The 17,859-nt window shown below is 49.4% G+C and overlaps 1 protein-coding gene, 1 non-coding gene and 1 pseudogene across 2 annotated transcripts; 1 reads left to right on the forward strand and 2 right to left on the reverse strand.

Moving 5' to 3' along the window:
* Positions 1-411: 411 nt before the first annotated feature.
* On the reverse strand, positions 412-5,469 carry LOC112940384 (28S ribosomal RNA; annotated as a pseudogene).
* A 209-nt stretch (positions 5,470-5,678) lies between these two features.
* On the reverse strand, positions 5,679-5,834 carry LOC112940393 (5.8S ribosomal RNA). Its single transcript, XR_003244467.1, has one exon. It is a non-coding gene; the product is annotated as a 5.8S ribosomal RNA (ribosomal RNA).
* A 3,220-nt stretch (positions 5,835-9,054) lies between these two features.
* LOC138339309 (DNA damage-inducible protein 1-like) lies at positions 9,055-9,777 on the forward strand. Its single transcript, XM_069290901.1, has one exon. The coding sequence runs from the start codon at positions 9,055-9,057 to the stop codon at positions 9,775-9,777; it is 723 nt and encodes a 240-aa protein (XP_069147002.1).
* Positions 9,778-17,859: the final 8,082 nt, after the last annotated feature.

Below are 17,859 nucleotides of genomic sequence, written 5' to 3' on the forward strand. Positions count from 1 at the left end.
GTCCGACCGTGTGTGCTGTCCCAGGGCGGTGATGGCATTGCATGCCCGATGTCGTTCGGCCGTGTGTGCTGTCCAAGGGCGGTGATGGCATGCCACGCCTGTTCTGCGCAGGTGTTGTCTGATGCCGCTTGGCCGCAAACGTGCTGCGTACGCAGACCCATTTTCCCCTTGACATCTAACTTGGCTTTAAAAATTGCACCTGACATCCCGAAAACCTATAGTGACATGTCATTAGTCCCTTAATATGTCATTAGGCTTGATAAGTGAACTTAACGTCACGAAAACCTCGCAACGGGGCTTAGTTATCGGACAAGTGTTTGATTATCGTAGAACGTATAGCACGCGAGTCTCTCTTTTGAAAAGTTAGAAATGATTGGATTTGATTTTGGGGGAGGGGGAGTGTGGGGGGGGACGAATCGGAGCAACAAAGGGCTGAATCTCAGTGGATCGTGGCAGCAAGGCCACTCTGCCACTTAATAAACCCCATCGTGTATTTTAGTCGTCTACAAAGGATTCTACCCGCCTCTCGATGGAAATTGTACTTTAAGGCGGTCACCGCGATGCTTCCATCGCAGCGACTTAGCCAATGATACGTGCCCTTGGAGGCCATAGGCCCCTACTGCGGTTCGGAAAGCGGACGTCGTGTGCATGTGTCGTTTCTAGCCCGGATTCTGACTTAGAGGCGTTCAATCATAATCCAGCACACGGTAGCTTCGCACCACTGGCTTTTCAACCAAGTGCGATGGCCAATTGTGTGAATCAACGTTTCCTCTCGTACTAGGTTGAATTACTATTACGACACTGCCATCAGTAGGGTAAAACTCACATGTCTCACGACGGTCTAAACCCAGCTCACGTTTCCTATTGGTGAGTGAACAATCCAACACTTGGTGAATTCTGCTTCACAATGATAGGAAGAGCCGACATCGAAGGATCAAAAAGCAATGTCGCTATGAACGCTTTTCTGCCACAAGACAGTTATCCCAGTGGTAACTTTTCTGACACTTCTATCTTTGAATTCCAATGGTCTAAAGGATCGTTAGGCCATGCTTAGACGGTTCGTATTCGTAATGGAAATAAAAATCAAACAAGCTTTTACCCTTCTTTACCACATGAGATTTCTGTTCTCGTTGAGCTCATCTTAGGACACCTGCGTTATCTTTTAAAAGATGTGCCGCCCAAGCGAAACTCCCCACCTGACAATGTCTTCTGCACGGATCGGCCCGCGAAGTGAGCCTTTGGTCCAAAAAGAGGGGCAGTGCCCCACTTCCGATTCACGGAATAAGTAAAATAACGTTTAAAGTAGTGGTATTTCACTTTCGCCTTTCGACTCCCACTTATATTACACCTCTCAAGTCATTTGATAAAGTCGGACTAGAGTCAAGCTCAACAGGGTCTTCTTTCCCCGCTGATTCTTCTAAGCCCGTTCGCTTGGCTGTGGTTTCGCTGGATAGTAGACAGGGACAGTGGGAATCTCGTTAATCCATTCATGCACGTCACTAATTAGATTACGAGGCATTTGGCTACCTTAAGAGAGTCATAGTTACTCCTGCCGTTTACCCGCGCTTGGTTGAATTTCTTCACTTTGACATTCAGAGCACTGTGCAGAAATCACATTGCGTAAACATCCGTTGGGACCATCGCAATGCTTTGTTTAAATTAAACAGTCGGATTCCCCTTGTCCGTACAAGTTCTGAGTTGTTTGTTCGACACCCGAGGAAGGCCCCCGAAGGAACCGTTCCTAGTCCTTCCCCCGTCCGGCACGCGGCAACACGCTCTCGCCACGGGAGCAGCTCGAGCAGTCCACCGACAGCCGACGGGTTTGGGACTTGGATCCCCGTGCACAGCCCTCCAAGCCAATCCTTTTCCCAAAGGTACGGATCAATTTTGCCAACTTCCCTTGCCTACATTGTTCAATCGACCAGAGGTTGTTCACCTTGGAGACCTAATGCGGTTATGAGTACGACCGGGCATGGACGGCATTCGGTCCTCCAGATTTTCAAGGGCCGCCGTGAGAGCACCGGACACCACACGATGTGCGGTGCTCTTCGAGCCGCTGGACCCTACCTCAGGGTGAGCCGATTCCAGGGTGGGAAGGCTGTTAAATATAAAAGATAACTCTTCCCGAGGCTCCCGCCGACATCTCAGGATAGGCCCCTAGCCGTACATGGCCTTACGTGCGGTGCATGTGGCCCCTAGAGTTAGCCGTAACAGGAGCTCTAGAACTCACCACTCGCAAAAAGCACTGCCGCTTCCACACCAAACGCCATTATAAACGGATCTTGAGAAGTTCCCTCGGCAGCGCACGGTCGCCCCGCAGACGTCGCTGGCATGTTTTTGTAAGCGCCCAAAGGCATAGCATGGACGAGCCATGCATGTCGTCAAGCGCCCACGCAACACGCCTACTAAGCCCACATGACGCCCTTGATGTCTGCCTGCTTTTGCCTCAGTTGCCCTGCAGACGTCGCTGGCATGTTTTTGTTGACACCCAACGGCGTAGCACGGACAAACCATGCATGCCGTCAAGCGCCCGTGCAGCACACCTACTAAGCCCATAGGACGCCCATGTCCACCTGCCACCGCCTCAAATGCCTCGCAGACGTTGCGGGCTTGTTTTGTAAACTCCAAATGGCGTAGCACGGACGAGCCATGCATGCCATCAAGCGCCCACGCAGCGCGCCTACTAAGCCCACAGGACGCCGTTGACGTTCGCCGTCCTTCGCCGCAACCGCCCCGCAAACGTCGCTAGCACATTTTTGTAGACGCCCAATGGCGTAGCACGGACGAGCCATGCATTGCATCAAGCACCCACGCAGTACTCCTACTAAGCCAGTAGGACGCCCTTGACGTACTCCTGCCTTTGCCTCACTTGACCCGTAGACATCGCCGACGTGTTTTTGTAAATGCCCAACACCGTAGCACGAACAAGCCATGCATGCCAGCAAGCGCCCACGCAGCACGCCTACTAATTCCACAGGATGCCTATGCCGTCTGCCTGCCTGCGCCTCAGTCTGCCTCCAACACCTCTACCCCCCTTATGTATGCTTAAAAAAGTTTTACCCATGTGACAGGAGTAGACATGGATTTTCCAGAGAATCATAATGGAAATGTACAACCCAAATATGCACGTTCAAAGGTAGAAACACACATTAGCTTTCATAAATGACTTCAATATAAATAAAAAAAATATTTTTCAATATTATTTTTAATTTTTATTTTTTTTGAAAATTTCGAAAAATTAGTAATAAATTAATAAAAAATAGGGAAAATTTCAGAAAAAATATGAAATCAACTCCGAAAATTCACAAATAAATATGGGAACCTTAAAATAAAAAATTTAATATATTTTAGTTTTTAAAAGGAGACGTAAAAAATTAAAAAGCGTAAAAAAAATTATAAAATAACGATTAAAAGTCGGAAAAATATAGAAATGCTCGAAAACACTTCTAAACATGTCAAATTAATGATAAAATATAAATTTGCACAAATAAAAGATGTTTCAATATCATACGAACTATAAAAGTAATAAAAATGATGCAAAAGAGCCACGTTTGGTGGAAACGTTAGAGAATAAATAATGGAAAGTCGATGAATATGTTTGTTATTCATGGAGGTTGTATTGAAATCCTTTGATTTATGTACGACATGAACATCTGCATCTATCGTTTAGAACTCAAACAATGTCGCGCAAGCCAAGACCGATGCGGGCAGGCCACGGCTGACCACTGTGTGCAGGCACGTCCGACGATGGCCGACCATTTGTGCTTTCCAAGGGATATGATGGCATGCCACGCCCGACGACGGCCGACCGTCTGTGCTGTCCAAGGGCGATGATGGCAAGCCACGCCCGACGCCGTCTTACCGTCTGTGCTGCCCAAGGGCGAAGATGGCATGCCACGCCCGGCGTCGCCCGACCGTGTCAGCTAGTCCAAAGGCAATGATGGCATGCGATGCCCGATATCATCCGACCGTGTCAGCTAGTCCAAAGGCGATGATGGCATGCCACGTCCGACGTTGTCCGACCGTGTGTGCTATCCAAGGGCTATAATGGCATGCCACGCCCGACGACGGCAGACCCTCCGCGCCCTCCTACTCATCGGGGCCTGGCACTTGCCCTGACGATCAGGTGTAGATCGCGCGCTTAAGCTCCATCCATTTTCGTGGCTAGTTGATTCGGCAGGCGAGTTGTTACACACTCCTTAGCGGATTTCGACTTCCATGACCACCGTCCTGCTGTCTTAATTGACCTACACCCTTTGTGGGATCTTGGTTAGCGCGTAGTTTGGCACCATAACCCGGCTTCCAATTCATCCTGCATCACAAATTCTGCTTACCAAAAATAGCGCACTTGGAGCTCTTGATTCCGTGGCGCGACTCAACAAAGCAGTCGCACCATCCTACCTATTTAAAGTTTGAGAATAGGTCGAGGGCGTTACGCCTCCAAGGCCTCTAATCATTGGCTTTACCCGATAGAACTCGCATGCGAGCTCCAGCTATACTCAAGGAAACTTCAGACGGAACCAGCTATTATACGGTTCGATTAGTCTTTCGCCCCTATACCAAAGTCAGACGATCGATTTGCACGTCAGTATGGCTGCGGGCCTCCACCAGAGTTTCCTCTGGCTTTACCCCGCTCAGGCATAGTTCACCATCTTTCGGGTCCCGACAGGTATGCTAACAGTCGAACCCTTCTCAGAAGATCAGGGTCGGCCGGCGGTGCACCCCTCAGGGGGATCCAATCAATCAGCTTCCTTACGCCTTACGGGTTTACTCGACCGTTGACTCGCACACATGTCAGATTCCTTGGTCCGTGTTCCAAGACGGGTCAAATAGGGAGCCCACAAGCCAGCGTCCGGAGCGCGCAGATGCCGAAGCACGCCGGAGGCGCACGCTGCCTTCCACAATCGGGGAGACGGCGTTCCATGGTCGTATCGAGAGCCCAAGCTTTGTCCTTCCCCCAATCCACGTTGGTCCACGCCCCGAGTCGATCGACAGACCGGCTCGTCACCGTTCCACATCCGATCGTGGCGCATCACCGGCCTCCATCCGCTTCCCTCCCGATAATTTCAAGAACTCTTTGACTCTCTTTTCAAATTCCTTTTCATCTTTCCCTTGCGGTAGTTGTTCGCTATCGGTCTCTCGCAAGTGTTTAGCCTTGGACGGAATTCACCCTCCGATTTAGGCTGCATTCCAAAACAACCCAACTCGTAGACAGAGCCTCGTGGTGCGACATGGTCCGGGCACGACAGGGATCTCACCTTGTCCGGCCCCCCCTTCCAGGTGACTTGGGCCCGATCCGCCGCTGAGGACGCTTCTCCAAACTACAATTCGGACGACAAAGACGCCTGATTCTAAGTCTGGGTTGTTCCCGGTTTGCTCGCCGTTATTAGGGGAATCCTTGTAAGTTTCTTTTCCTCCGCTTATTGATATGCTTACACTCAGCGGGTAATGCCGCCTGACCTGGGTCGCGGTCGGAGTGCCTGGTGAGGCGCAGTGAGGGTCGGGGAGTCCAGACGCGCAACGGGCTGTAGTCGCGACAACTAGAGAGAATTGAGTTTCAACAACCCCTTGCCGCGACGTCCGTCGACGTGGACTCACATTTAGGCCGGGCGCACGGGAGGCCAGCTTTCTCCCCCGCGCTCAGCCTTGCGACGTGCAGGGGAGGGCAACGCGATGCGTGACGCCCATGCAGACGTGCCCTCGGCCAAATGGCTTCAGGCACAACTTGCATTCAAAGACTCGATGGTTCACGAGATTCTGCAATTCACACCAAGCATCGCATTTCGCTACCTTCTTCATCGATGCGAGAGCCGAGATATTAGTTGTCAAGAGTCGTTTGTGTTATCAGCGCAGCGCGCATCCCCCCATGATCCGTGAACAAGGCACGAGGGGAGGGCTGTCGATTGTTGTATTCCTTGGCGCTTTCTGCTCCAGGGTTCGGTGGTCGCCCGAAGAGCTTGAGCGCGTTGGGCGACAAGAGGGAGGCGCGCAACGAGCATGCGCCTCCCCCAGGTGTTTAAAACGAGTTCGCAGGTCGTTTTGCTGTGCAGGTTTTGACAATGATCCTTCCGCAGGTTCACCTATGGAAACCTTGTTACTACTTCTCCTTCCTCTAAATAATAAGGTTCAATGGACTTCTCACGACGTCGCGGGCAGCGAACCGCCCATGTCGCTGCGATCTGAACATTTCACCGAATCATTCAATCGGTAGGAGCAACGGGCGGTGTGTACAAAGGGCAGGGATGTAGTTAACACGAGCTGATGACTCGCGCTTACTAGGAATTCCTCGTTGAAGACCAATAAATGCAATGATATATCCCTATCACGATGAAATTTCAAAGATTACCCGGGCTTGTCGGCCAAGGCTATAAGCTCATTGAATAATCAGTGTAGCGCGCGTGGCGGCCCATAACATCTAAGGGCATCACAGACCTGTTATTGCCTCAAACATCCGCGGCCTAAAATGTCGTAGTCCCTCTAAGAAGCTGGCCGCGAAGGGATACCTCCGCATAGCTAGTTAGCATGATGAGGTCTAGTTCGTTAACGGAATTAACCAGACAAATCGCTTCACCAACTAAGAACGGCCATGCACCACCACCCGTAGAATCAAGAAAGAGCTCTCACTCTGTTAATCCTTACTATGTTTGGACCTAGTAAGTTTTCCCCGTGTTGAGTCAAATAAAGCCGCAGGCTCCACTCCTAGTGGTGCCCTTCCATCAATACCTTTAAGTTTCAGCCTTGCAACCATACTCCCCCCGGAACCTAAAAACTTTGATTTCTCATAAGGTGGCGACAGAGTCCTAAATGCAACATCCGTCCATCCCTAGTCGACATCATTTATGGTTGAGACTAGGACGGTATCTGATCATCTTCGAGCCCCCAAATTTTGTTCTTGGTTAATGAAAATATTCTTGGCAAATGCTTTCGCAGTTGTTCATCTTTCATAAATCCAAGAATTTCACCTCTGACTATGAAATACGAATGCCCCTGACTGTCCTTGTTAATCATTACTCCGATCCTGAAGGCCAACGTAATATGACCGAAATCCTATAATTTTATCCCATGCTAATGTATACAGAGCATAGTGTGACGTCCCGCCATCCATCCAGGCAGAACGCCACTCAACCTGGCAGCCAGCAGCAGGTGCAAGGGGGCAGACAGCCCCAGCTGGCCAGCAGGCCAAGGGGCAGGCAGCAGTTGGAGAGGCAGCCGTTACAACAGTTTCAGCTGTTACGGCAGTTACAGTCGTTACAGCTATTACAGCAGGTAGTGGGGCGGTAGTTACTAGCATTGAAGAGGCTTGTTCAAGGCCTCTAGGCATTAGGGCAGACTATGAGCATCTAGGAGTCCTTTTTGGATGACTTAGAAGCATGTCTTGTAGGCATAGACATAGGAACTTGTATAGTGTAGCATTTACTAACTCTTAGGCATTAGAGTAGTATAAATAGTAGTTCATTTTGCTTGTAAAGCATCCAATAATTTCAGCAAGTAATAGAAGTTCCTTCTTCCAAAATTCTGTCTACTTCTTATTTTCTTAGCGATCCGAGTGAGAGGCTAACTTGAGTTTGCAAGAACGTGCAAGAATCATGAGTAAACCGTCAAGTGCCGCACGGAGTATTGTCCAAATCAAAAAGTCCGTGACAATTGGTATCAGAGCAGGTTTATCATAAGAGAATGACGAACGAAGGAGACGGAAGCGGCACTAGCAACACCCCTAACGCTCAGGTAGTAAAGAAGAACAAGAAAGGGAAGAAGAAGCAGAAGGGAAATGAACCCAATCTGCCCAATCTGCCCGATCTTCCACCCACTGATCCTCCACCTACTGATCTTCCACCAGGCGGTCTTCCATCAGGAAGTCTTCCACCAGGCGGTCTTCCACCAGGCGGTCTTCCATCAGGCGGTCTACCACCAGATGTTCCTCCACCAAGCGATGGACAAACATCTTTCTAGCATAATATTGTCGATGGAAGTGACGACGACGACAGTGAAGATACCATCGACATCACTGTTGGACATGAATGGCTAGAAAGCGTCGAGAGGGCAAGGCTAGCTGTTGAGATTTTAGGCCAGCGCTTGAATGGGTTGGACGGTGATGTCAAAGACCTTGAAGAGCACTCCCTTGAGGAAGTTGACGCCATTCGGAAGGAGTTGGAGGTACACAAGCGGTCTGAATTAGCAATGAAGGAAACCATTACTTCCTTTGAGTTCAGATTTTTGGACGCCCTTACGACTATCCAGAAGCTGAAGAACAAGGTTGAAGCTCTCGAAGAAGAGAGGGAGGTTGGAGCATAAACATCACTTGGCCAGGAAAGGGAGTCCAGAGTCGAGGTTCCCAAGCCACCAACATTCAAGGGTGTCTGCGACGCCCTAGAGGTAGGAAATTTCCTATGGCACTTGGAAAATTATTCCAGGTGTAATCGGGTCAGGAGCGATGCAAACAAGATCAACACTGCCGTGTTGTATCTTTCCGATGTAACCATGTTGTGGTGGAAATGCAAAGATGCCGAGATCAAGAGGGGCCCACGCACCATCAACACATGGGAACAATTCCTTGAGGAATTCAAGAAAGCTTTCTTCCTCAACAATGTTGTTTATGAAATGAAACGCAAACTCTGGGAGTTGAAGCAGACGGGAAGTATTAGGGCATATATGAAAGAGTTCACAATCTTGACCCTCAAAATTCCCCAACTCACGGAAGATGACATGCTATTCACTTTCATGGACGGGCTGCAGAATTGGGAGAGGACCGAGTTAGAGCGGCGTCAAGTAAAAACCATTGATGAAGCCATCACTCAAGCCAAAACCTTGACAGATTTCAAACATGATCGTTTGGACAAGGCGAAGGGCAAGGAGGCAAGGAGTAGTCAAGATAAAGGCGGGGGAGACCGTGGCCGAGGCAGAGAACAATCGACACATCCCAAGCAGCAAGACATGCCCAAGCCCGATGGTAGACGATTTGAACGTCAGAAGTACTCGGAGAAGCGGACGCGTTCCAGCAAAGGAGACAGGTGCTATATATGCAGCGGACCACACGGTTATGCCAGGTTCCCATAGATGAAGAGCCTTAGTGCCATCGTCCGTGAGCGGAAGGAAAAGAAGGCACAAGACAAGGCGAAATCGGCGGACACCACTAAGTTGGGCATGGTTGGAATCTGTGGATCCATAGCCAAACAGGCCGACAACTCGGGGGATTTCAGTACGCAATATATGGATATCTCCATCAATGGGCAACCAGTTCGGGCCATGGTAGAATTCGGGGCTGAAGCCAACATCATGACCAAGACGGCGGCAGAGAAATTGGGACTGAAAATTGTTCCAAGTAACAATCGCCTCAAGACGGTCAACGCCCCACCAACTCCCGTATGTGGAATTGCTCATGGGGTCAGCATCACTTTAGGACGGTTGAGAGGTAAGACGAATTTTACCATAGCTTCTTTTGACATATCCGATGTTATTCTTGGACAGGAATTCTTTCAGCGTTGCCACACGATGATTGATCCCTACCTTCAACAACTCATGGTGATGGAAGGGGAAGGGTCTTGTATGGTGCCTCTTGTTAGGGTGCCGAAGAATGACGGATATGCCCAATTTTCGGCCATGCAGATTGTGAAGGGCCTGAAGAAAGGAGCACCAACCTTCTTAGCCACCATCGCAAGTTCGGGTAAAGACCATGGTGCTATGGAGCCATTGCCACCTATCATAGAAACTGTTTTGCAGGAAAACAGTGATGTGATGCCGAGGAGCTGCCAAAAACTCTATCTCCAAGGCGTGAGGTAGACCACATGATCGAGTTGGAGGCGGGAGCCAAGCCACCTGCGCTTGCACCTTGTCACATGGCTCCGCCTGAGTTAGAGGAACTGAGGAAGCAGTTGAAGGAGCTCCTCGAAGAAGGTCACATTCGTCCATCCAAGGCACCCTATGGAGCGCCGCTGTTGTTTCAGAAAAACAAAAGATGGGTCGATGCGTCTATGCATTGACTACAGGGTGCTCAACAAGATCACAATTTGGAACAAGTATCCAATCTCGCTGATCGCAGATTTGTGTGATTGTCTTGGAGAGGCCAAGTACTTCACCAAGATGGATCTCCGGAAAGGCTACTATCAAGTGCGCATTGCAGAGGGGGATGACCCAAAGATAGGCTGCGTGACCAGGTATGGAGCATTCGAATGGTTGGTGATGCCCTTCGGCTTAACCAACGCACCTGCCGCATTTTTCACGCTGATGAACAAGATTTTACATCCCTACTTGGACCAGTTCGTAGTAGTGTACTTAGATGACATAGTCGTCTATAGTAGCACTTTGCAGGAACATGTGGAGCACTTGAAGAAGGTCTTCAAAGTCTTGCGGGAGAATCAGCTTTATGTCAAGCGGGAGAAGTGCGAGTTCGCCCAACCAAAGTTACACTTCTTGGGCCATGTGATCAGCCAAGGTGAACTTCGTATGGATGAGGCAAAGGTAAAGGCTATCCAAGATTGGGAAGCGCCTACGAAAGTGACCGAGCTACGTTCTTTTCTTGGACGAGCTATTTTCAATCACAGAAGAAGATCACACCAAAGCAGGCTCGTTGGCAGGATTTCTTGGCAGAATTTGACTACAACTTGGAGTACAAACCAGGAAGGGGCAATGTGGTAGCCGATGCATTGAGCAGGAAGACTCATTTAGCGGCCATCTCCTCAGTCTGTAGTGAATTCCAAGGCGCAATCAAAGATGGTATGCAACGCGATCCGGAAGCCAAGAAGATTATGCAGCTGGCTGCTAAAGGCCAAACCAAACGATTTTGGGTAGAAGATTGATTCTTGCTTACAACTGGCCGGAGGATTTATGTACCAAAGTTCGGATTCATCAGGCGGTGAATTATCAAAGAAAGCCACGACACTACGTGGGCTGGACATCCAGGACAGAAGAGAATGAGGGCATTAGTGGAGGCCTTCTATTTCTGGCCACGAATGTGGGAAGAGATCGAGCAGTATGTGCAGAGTTGTCTTGTGTACCAGCAAGACAAGGTGGAGCAAAAGCAACCAGGAGGGATGTTGGAGCCATTACCCATAGTTGATCGTCCATGGGGGAGTATATCTATGGATTTCATCACTTCTTTGCCGAAGTCAAACGGGTTTGGCACGATTATGGTCGTAGTGGATAGATTCTCCAAGTATGCTAATTTCATGCCTACCACAACCGGTTGTACTGCTAAGGAAGTTGAACAATTTTTTTTCAAAAATGTTGTTAAGTATTGGGGGCTGCCGAGGTTCATCATTAGCGATCGGGATCCTCGTTTCACAGGGAACTTTTGGAGTGAACTCTTTGAAATTCTTGGTTCAAAACATCACTTCTCCACAAGTTTCCACCCCCAAACTTATGGCCAAACTAAACGCGTCAACGCCTTGTTGGAATGCTATCTTAGGCACTATGTCAGTGCACATCAGAAAGATTGGGCTAAGATCCTAGACATGGCGCAATTTTCTTACAATTTGCAGAGGAGTAAATCTACAGGGCGCACACCGTTCGAGTTAGCAACAGGCCAGCAACCCCAAACTCCGCACTCACTGCCAACCTGTTTTGAAGGGAAGAGTTTGGGCGCTTACAACCTTGCCAAGGGTTGGGAAGAACAACTCGACCTTGCCAAATCTTATTTGGGCAAGGCGGCAAGAAGGATGAAGAAGTTTGCCGACCGCAAGCGTCGTCCCACCAACTACAAAAAAGTTGATATGGTTTTGGTAAAGTTTAATCCGAGGCAGTTTAAGGCACTTAGAGGCATACATCACAACTTGGTGCGGAAATATGAGGGTCCGTTCAAAATTGTTGCCAAGGTGGGTAAAATTTCATACAAGTTGGAGTTACCTCCACACTTAAGGATCCACCTGGTCTTTCATGCACGCGTTCTTAAGCCTTATCAAAAGGATAAGGACGATCCCAGCCGGAACAAATCACAATGGGCCCCTATCACCGTTACTGCCTCGCATGATCAAGAAATTGAAGCTATAATATATTACCGAGCCAAACGGAAACAAGGACAGCAGGCAAGTGCCATGTTTCTTGTACATTCTAAGGGACAAACTCCTGAAGAAGCCACTTGGGAGAAGTATGAAGACTTGTGGCAGTTCAAAGACAAAATTCAGGATTTCTTGCAACAATGCGTCGCGGTCGTCGCATCATTGGATGGGGGAGATTGTGACGTCCCGCCATCCATCCAGGCAGAACGCCACTCAATCTTGCATCCAGCAGCACGCGCAAGGGGGCAGACAGCCCAAGCCGGCCAGCAGGCCAAGGGGCAGGCAGCAGTTGGAGAGGCAGCCGTTACAACAGTTTCAGCTGTTACGGCAGTTACAGCCGTTACAGCTGTTACAACAGGTAGTGGGGCGGCAGTTACAAGCATTGAAGAGGCTTGTTCAAGGCCTCTAGGCGTTAGGGCAGACTAGGAGCATCTAGGAGTCCTTTTTGGAAGACTTAGAAGCATGTCTTGTAGGCATAGACTTAGGAACTTGTATAGTGTAGCATTTACTAACTCTTAGGCATTAGAGTAGTATAATAGTAGTTTATTTTACTTGTAAAGCATCCAATAATTTCAGCAAGTAATAGAAGTTCCTTCTTCCAAAATTTTGTCTACTTCTTATTTTCTTAGCGATCCGAGTGAGAGGCTAACTTTAGTTTGCAAGAACGTGCAAGAATCATGAGTAAATCGTCAAGTGCCACACGGAGTATTGTCCGAATCAAAAAGTCCGTGACAGTAGGCTTTCTTTGAGCACTCTAATTCTTCAAAGTAACAACGTCGGAGGCATGACCCGGCCATTAAACGCCATGAGCGCATCACCCGACAGAAGGGACGAGATGACCGGTGCACATCTAGGGCGGACCAGCCAGCCCATCCCAAAGTCCAACTACGAGCTTTTTAATTGCAACAACTTAAATATACGCTATTGGAGATGGAATTACCGCGACTGCTTGCACCAGACTTGCCCTCCAATGGATCCTCGTTAAGGAATTTAGATTGTACTCATTCTAATTACAAAACTCATGGAGCCCAGTATTGTTATTTATTGTCACTACCTCCCCGTGTCAGGATTGGGTAATTTGCGCACCTGCTGCCTTCCTTGGATGTGGTAGCCGTTTCACAGGCTCTCTCTCCGGAATCGAACCCTAATTCTCTGTCACCCGTCACCACCATGATAGGCCACTATCCTACCATCAAAAGTTCATAGGGCAGAAATTTGGATGATGCGTCGCCGGCACAATGGCCGTGTGATCCGTCGAGTTATTATGAATCATCACAGCAACTGGCGAGGGAATGCGTGGGATGCGAAAGCGTCTTTTGGGTTCACCCCGCACATGAGACTCGAAGGGAGAAAGGTGACCATTTGTACGTGCACAATGCCTAGGCATTAGGTATGCAGCACAGGATTCCGACGTCCGACCATCCTAGATTGCGCTTCATCCACCACCGAATTGGCATGTGAGTTAAGACATCGCTTCTCAAAACAGGGATCCAACCTACCAACAAATGCCCAATACCACTGATGCGCCATAGATGAATAGCTTTGTCAATGCACGCTCGACATCCACCCGATGCCCGACATGAGATGTCGTGCGAAGACGCCGATGCCTTCTTTGCAAGGCCAATGCTACACCCTCCGTTGCACTCCTGCCCAAGGGAGTTGAGAATTTAATCACTGCAAAGATTGTTGGAGGAAGACCAAGGTTCACACAAGGGAACCGCCCACGACGTCATTCGACCGTGTGCGCTGTCCAAAGGCGATGATAGCATGCCACGCCCGACGTCGTTTGACCGTGTTTTCCATTCAAGGGCTATGATGGCATTCCAAGCTCGAAGTCGTTCGACCGTCTGTGCTGCCCAAAGGCGATGATGGCATGCCACGCTAGACGTCGTTCGACCATGTGTGCTATCAAAAGGCGGTGATGTCATGCCACGCTCGACATCGTTGGACCATGTGTACTGCCCAAAGGCTATGATTGCATGCCACGCCCTACGTCGTTCGACCGTGTTTCCATCCAAGGGCAATGATGGCATGCCAAGCCCGATGCCGTCCTACTGTGAGAGCTAGTCCAAAGGCGATGATGGCATGCCACGCCCGACATCGTTCGAATGTTTGTGCTGCCCAAAGGCGATGATGGCATGCCACACCTAACGTCGTTCGACCGTGTGTGCTGCCCAAAGGCGATGATGGCATGCCACGCCCGACGTCGTTTGACCGTGTATGCTGTCCAAAGGCAGTGATGGCATCTCACGCCCAACTTCATTGGACCGTGTGTGCTGTCCAGAGGTGGTTATGTCATGCCACGGCTGACGTCGTTTGACCGTGTGTGCTGCCCAAAGGCGATGATGGCACGCCAAGCCCGACGTTGTTCGATCATGTGTGCTTTCCAAAGGCGGTGATGGCATGTCACGCCTGACGTTGTAAGACCGTGTTTGTCGTCCAAGGGATATGATGGCATGCCACACCCGACGTCGTTTTACCGTGTGTTCTGCCCAAAGGCGATGATGGCCTGCCACGCCTGACGTCGTTCGAGCGTGTGTGCTGTCCAAAGGTGGTGATGTCATGCCATAGTCGACGCACTCCAACCGTGTGTGCTACCCAAGGGTGGTGATGTCATGCCACGCCCGAAATCGTCTGACCGTGTGTCCAAGGGCAGTGATGTCATGCCACGCCCGACGTTGCTGACTGTGTGTGCTGTCCAAGGGCGGTGATGTCATGTCACACCCGACGTTGCTGACCGTGTGTGTTGTCCAAGGGCGGTGATGTGCTGCCACACCCGACGTCGTCTGACTGTGCATGCAATCCAAGCAGTGGTGTCATGCAACGTCCGACGTCTTTCAACCTTTTGTGCTGTCCAAGGGCGGTGATGTCATGCCACGCCCGACGTCGTCCGACCTTGCATGTAGTCCAAGGGTGGTAATGTCATGCCACGCCTGATGTTGTCCGACCTTATATGCTGTCCAAGGGCGGTAATGGCATGCAACGCCCGACATCGTCCGACCATGTGTGCTATTCAAGGGCGGTGAGGCATGTCATGCCCGACGTCATTCGACCATTTGTGCTGTCCAAAGGCAGTGATGTCATGCCACGCCTGATGTCGTTCGACCCTGTGTGCTGCCCAAAGGCAATGATGGCATGCCACGCCCGACGTCGTTCAACCGTGTGTGCTTTCCAAAGGCCGTGATCGCATGTCACTCTTGTCATTGTACGTTGAGAAAGAGAGTACAGAGTTAGAGATTAGAGATAGAGAGTAGAGAGTTGAGAGAGTAGAAGATGAATAGATGATTTTGTGATTTAAAAGAATGAAATTTAGGGGTATTTTTTGGTAAAAAAATGGTTTAAAGTGTAATTTTTAAAACTTTAGGGTATTAAAAAAGTTAGGGTGGTGTAGGGCTCCTATTGGCTGAAATTCTACTCAAATATCGTTGGGGGCCCCACTAGCCTATACCCGACGGCTGGTAATGGATTTATTTTTTTTAAAAAAAAATTTTAACCGAACCGGTCGGTTATTACCGAAACCGATAAATTTTAGTAGTTACCAATTTCCGTCCCGGTACCTGTACAGGAACCGTAAATTAACGGTGATTAACGGTACTAACTGGTACTGAACCGGACCGGGACAGACCGGATTGGAATCCGGTAAGTACCAGTTCCGCTGCCACGCATAGACAAGAGTAGACATTGATTTTCTAGAAAATCATAATGGAAATGTACAACCCAAATATGCATGTTCTAAGGTACAAACACACTTCAGCTTTCACAAATGACTTTAATATGTATAAAAAATATTTTTCAACATTTTTTTTAATTTTAATTTTTTTTGAAAATTCCAAAAATTAGTAATAAATTAATAAAAATAGGGAAAATATCGAAAAAAATATGAAATCAACTCCGAAAATTCACAAATAAATATGAGAACCTTAAAATAAAAAATTTAATAAATTTTAATTTTTAAAAGGAGATGTAAAAAATTAAAAAGCGTAAAAATAAATTATAAAATAATGATTAAAAGTTAGAAAAATACGGAAATGCTCGAAAACACTTCTAAACATGTCAAATTAATGATAAGATATATATTTGCACAAATAAAAAATATTTCAATATCGTACGGACTATAAAAGTAATGAAAATGATGCGAAAGAGCCACGTTAGGCGGAAACATTAGAAAATAGATAATTGAAAGTAGATGAATATGTTTGGGATGCAAAAAGGTTCTTTCAAAATCCTTTGATTTATGTACGGCATGAACATCCGCATGTTTCGTCTAGAACTCTTACAATGTCGCGCAAGCCACGACTGATGCGGGCAGGACATGGCCTACCGTTGTGTGCAGGCGCGTCCGACGACGGCCGTCCGTTTGTGTTGTCCAAGGGCTATGATGGCATGCCATGACCGAAGTCGTCCGACCGTCTATGCTGCACAAGGGCGAAGATGGAATACCACGCCCGACGTTATCTGACCGTGTTATCTATACCAAAGGTGATGATGGCATGCGACGCCCGATGTCGTCCGACCGTGTCAGCTAGTCCAATGGCGATGATGGCATGACACGCCCAACGTCCTCCGACCGTGTGTGCTGCCCAAGGGCTATGATGGCATGCCACGCCCAACGACGGCTACCGTCTGTGCTGTTCAAAGGCGATGATGGCATGCCACGCCCGACGTCGTCCGACCGTGTGTGCTGTCCAAGGGCAATGATGGCATGCAACGCCCGACGACGGCCGACCATCTGTGCTGTCCAGCGGTTATGATGGCATGCCACGCCTAACGCCGTCCGACCGTCTGTGCTGCCCAAAGGCGATGATGGCATGCCACGCCTGGCGTCGTCCGACTGTGTGTGTTGTCCAAAGGCGTGATGGCATGCCACGCCGACGTCGTTCGACCGTGTTTGCTGTCAAAGGGAGATGATAGCGTGCCACGCCCGACACCGTCTGATTGTGTCCGTTAGTCCAAAGGAGATGATGGCATGCCACTCCCGACGTCTTTCTACTGTGTTTTCCATCCAAGGGCTATGATAGCATGCAACGCCCGACGTTGTTCGACCGTGTGTGCTGTCCAAGGTCCATGATGGCATGCCACGCCCGACGTCGTTCGACCGTGTGTGCTGTCCAAATGCCATGATGGCATGCCACGCCCCAAGGGAGATGATGGAATGCCATGCCCGACACCGTCCTACTGTGTGAGCTAGTCCCAAGGCGATGAGGGGATGCCACGCCTGACGTCGTTCGACCGTTTGTGTTGCCAAAAGGCGATGATGGAAAGCAACGCCCTACGTCTTTCGATCGTGTGTGATACCCAAGGGCGGTGATGTTGCCGACCGTGTGTGCTGTCTAAGGGCTGTGATGGCATGCCACGCCCAACGTCGTTCGACCGTGTGTGTTGTCCAAGGGTGGTGATGTCATGCCACGTCCGTCCATGAGTGCAGTCAAAGAGCGGTGATGTCATGCAACACCTGACGTCGTCCGACCGTGTGTGTTTTCCAAGGGCGGTGTTGGTATGCCACGACCGACATCATCTGACCGTGTGTGCTGTCCAAGGGCGGTGATAGTATGCCACTTACAACGTCGTTCGACCGTCTGTGCTGCCCAAAGGCGATGATGGCATGACAAGCCCAACATCGTCCGACCGTGTGTGGTGTCCTAAGGCAGTGATGGCATTCCACGCCCGACGTTGTTCGACCGTGTTTCCTGTCCAAGGGCGATGAGGGCATGCCACGCCGGACGTCGTCCAACTGTGTCAGCTAGTCCAAAGGCGATGATGGCATGACACGCCCGACGTCGTTCGATCGTATTTGCCGTCTAAGGGCTATGATGGCATGCCATGCCGGACGTCGTTTGACCGTGTCTGCTGTCAAAGGGCCATGATAGCA

The sequence above is a fragment of the Solanum lycopersicum genome, chromosome 11 (assembly GCF_036512215.1).
Source record: "Solanum lycopersicum chromosome 11, SLM_r2.1".
Taxonomy (NCBI): Eukaryota; Viridiplantae; Streptophyta; class Magnoliopsida; order Solanales; family Solanaceae; genus Solanum; species Solanum lycopersicum.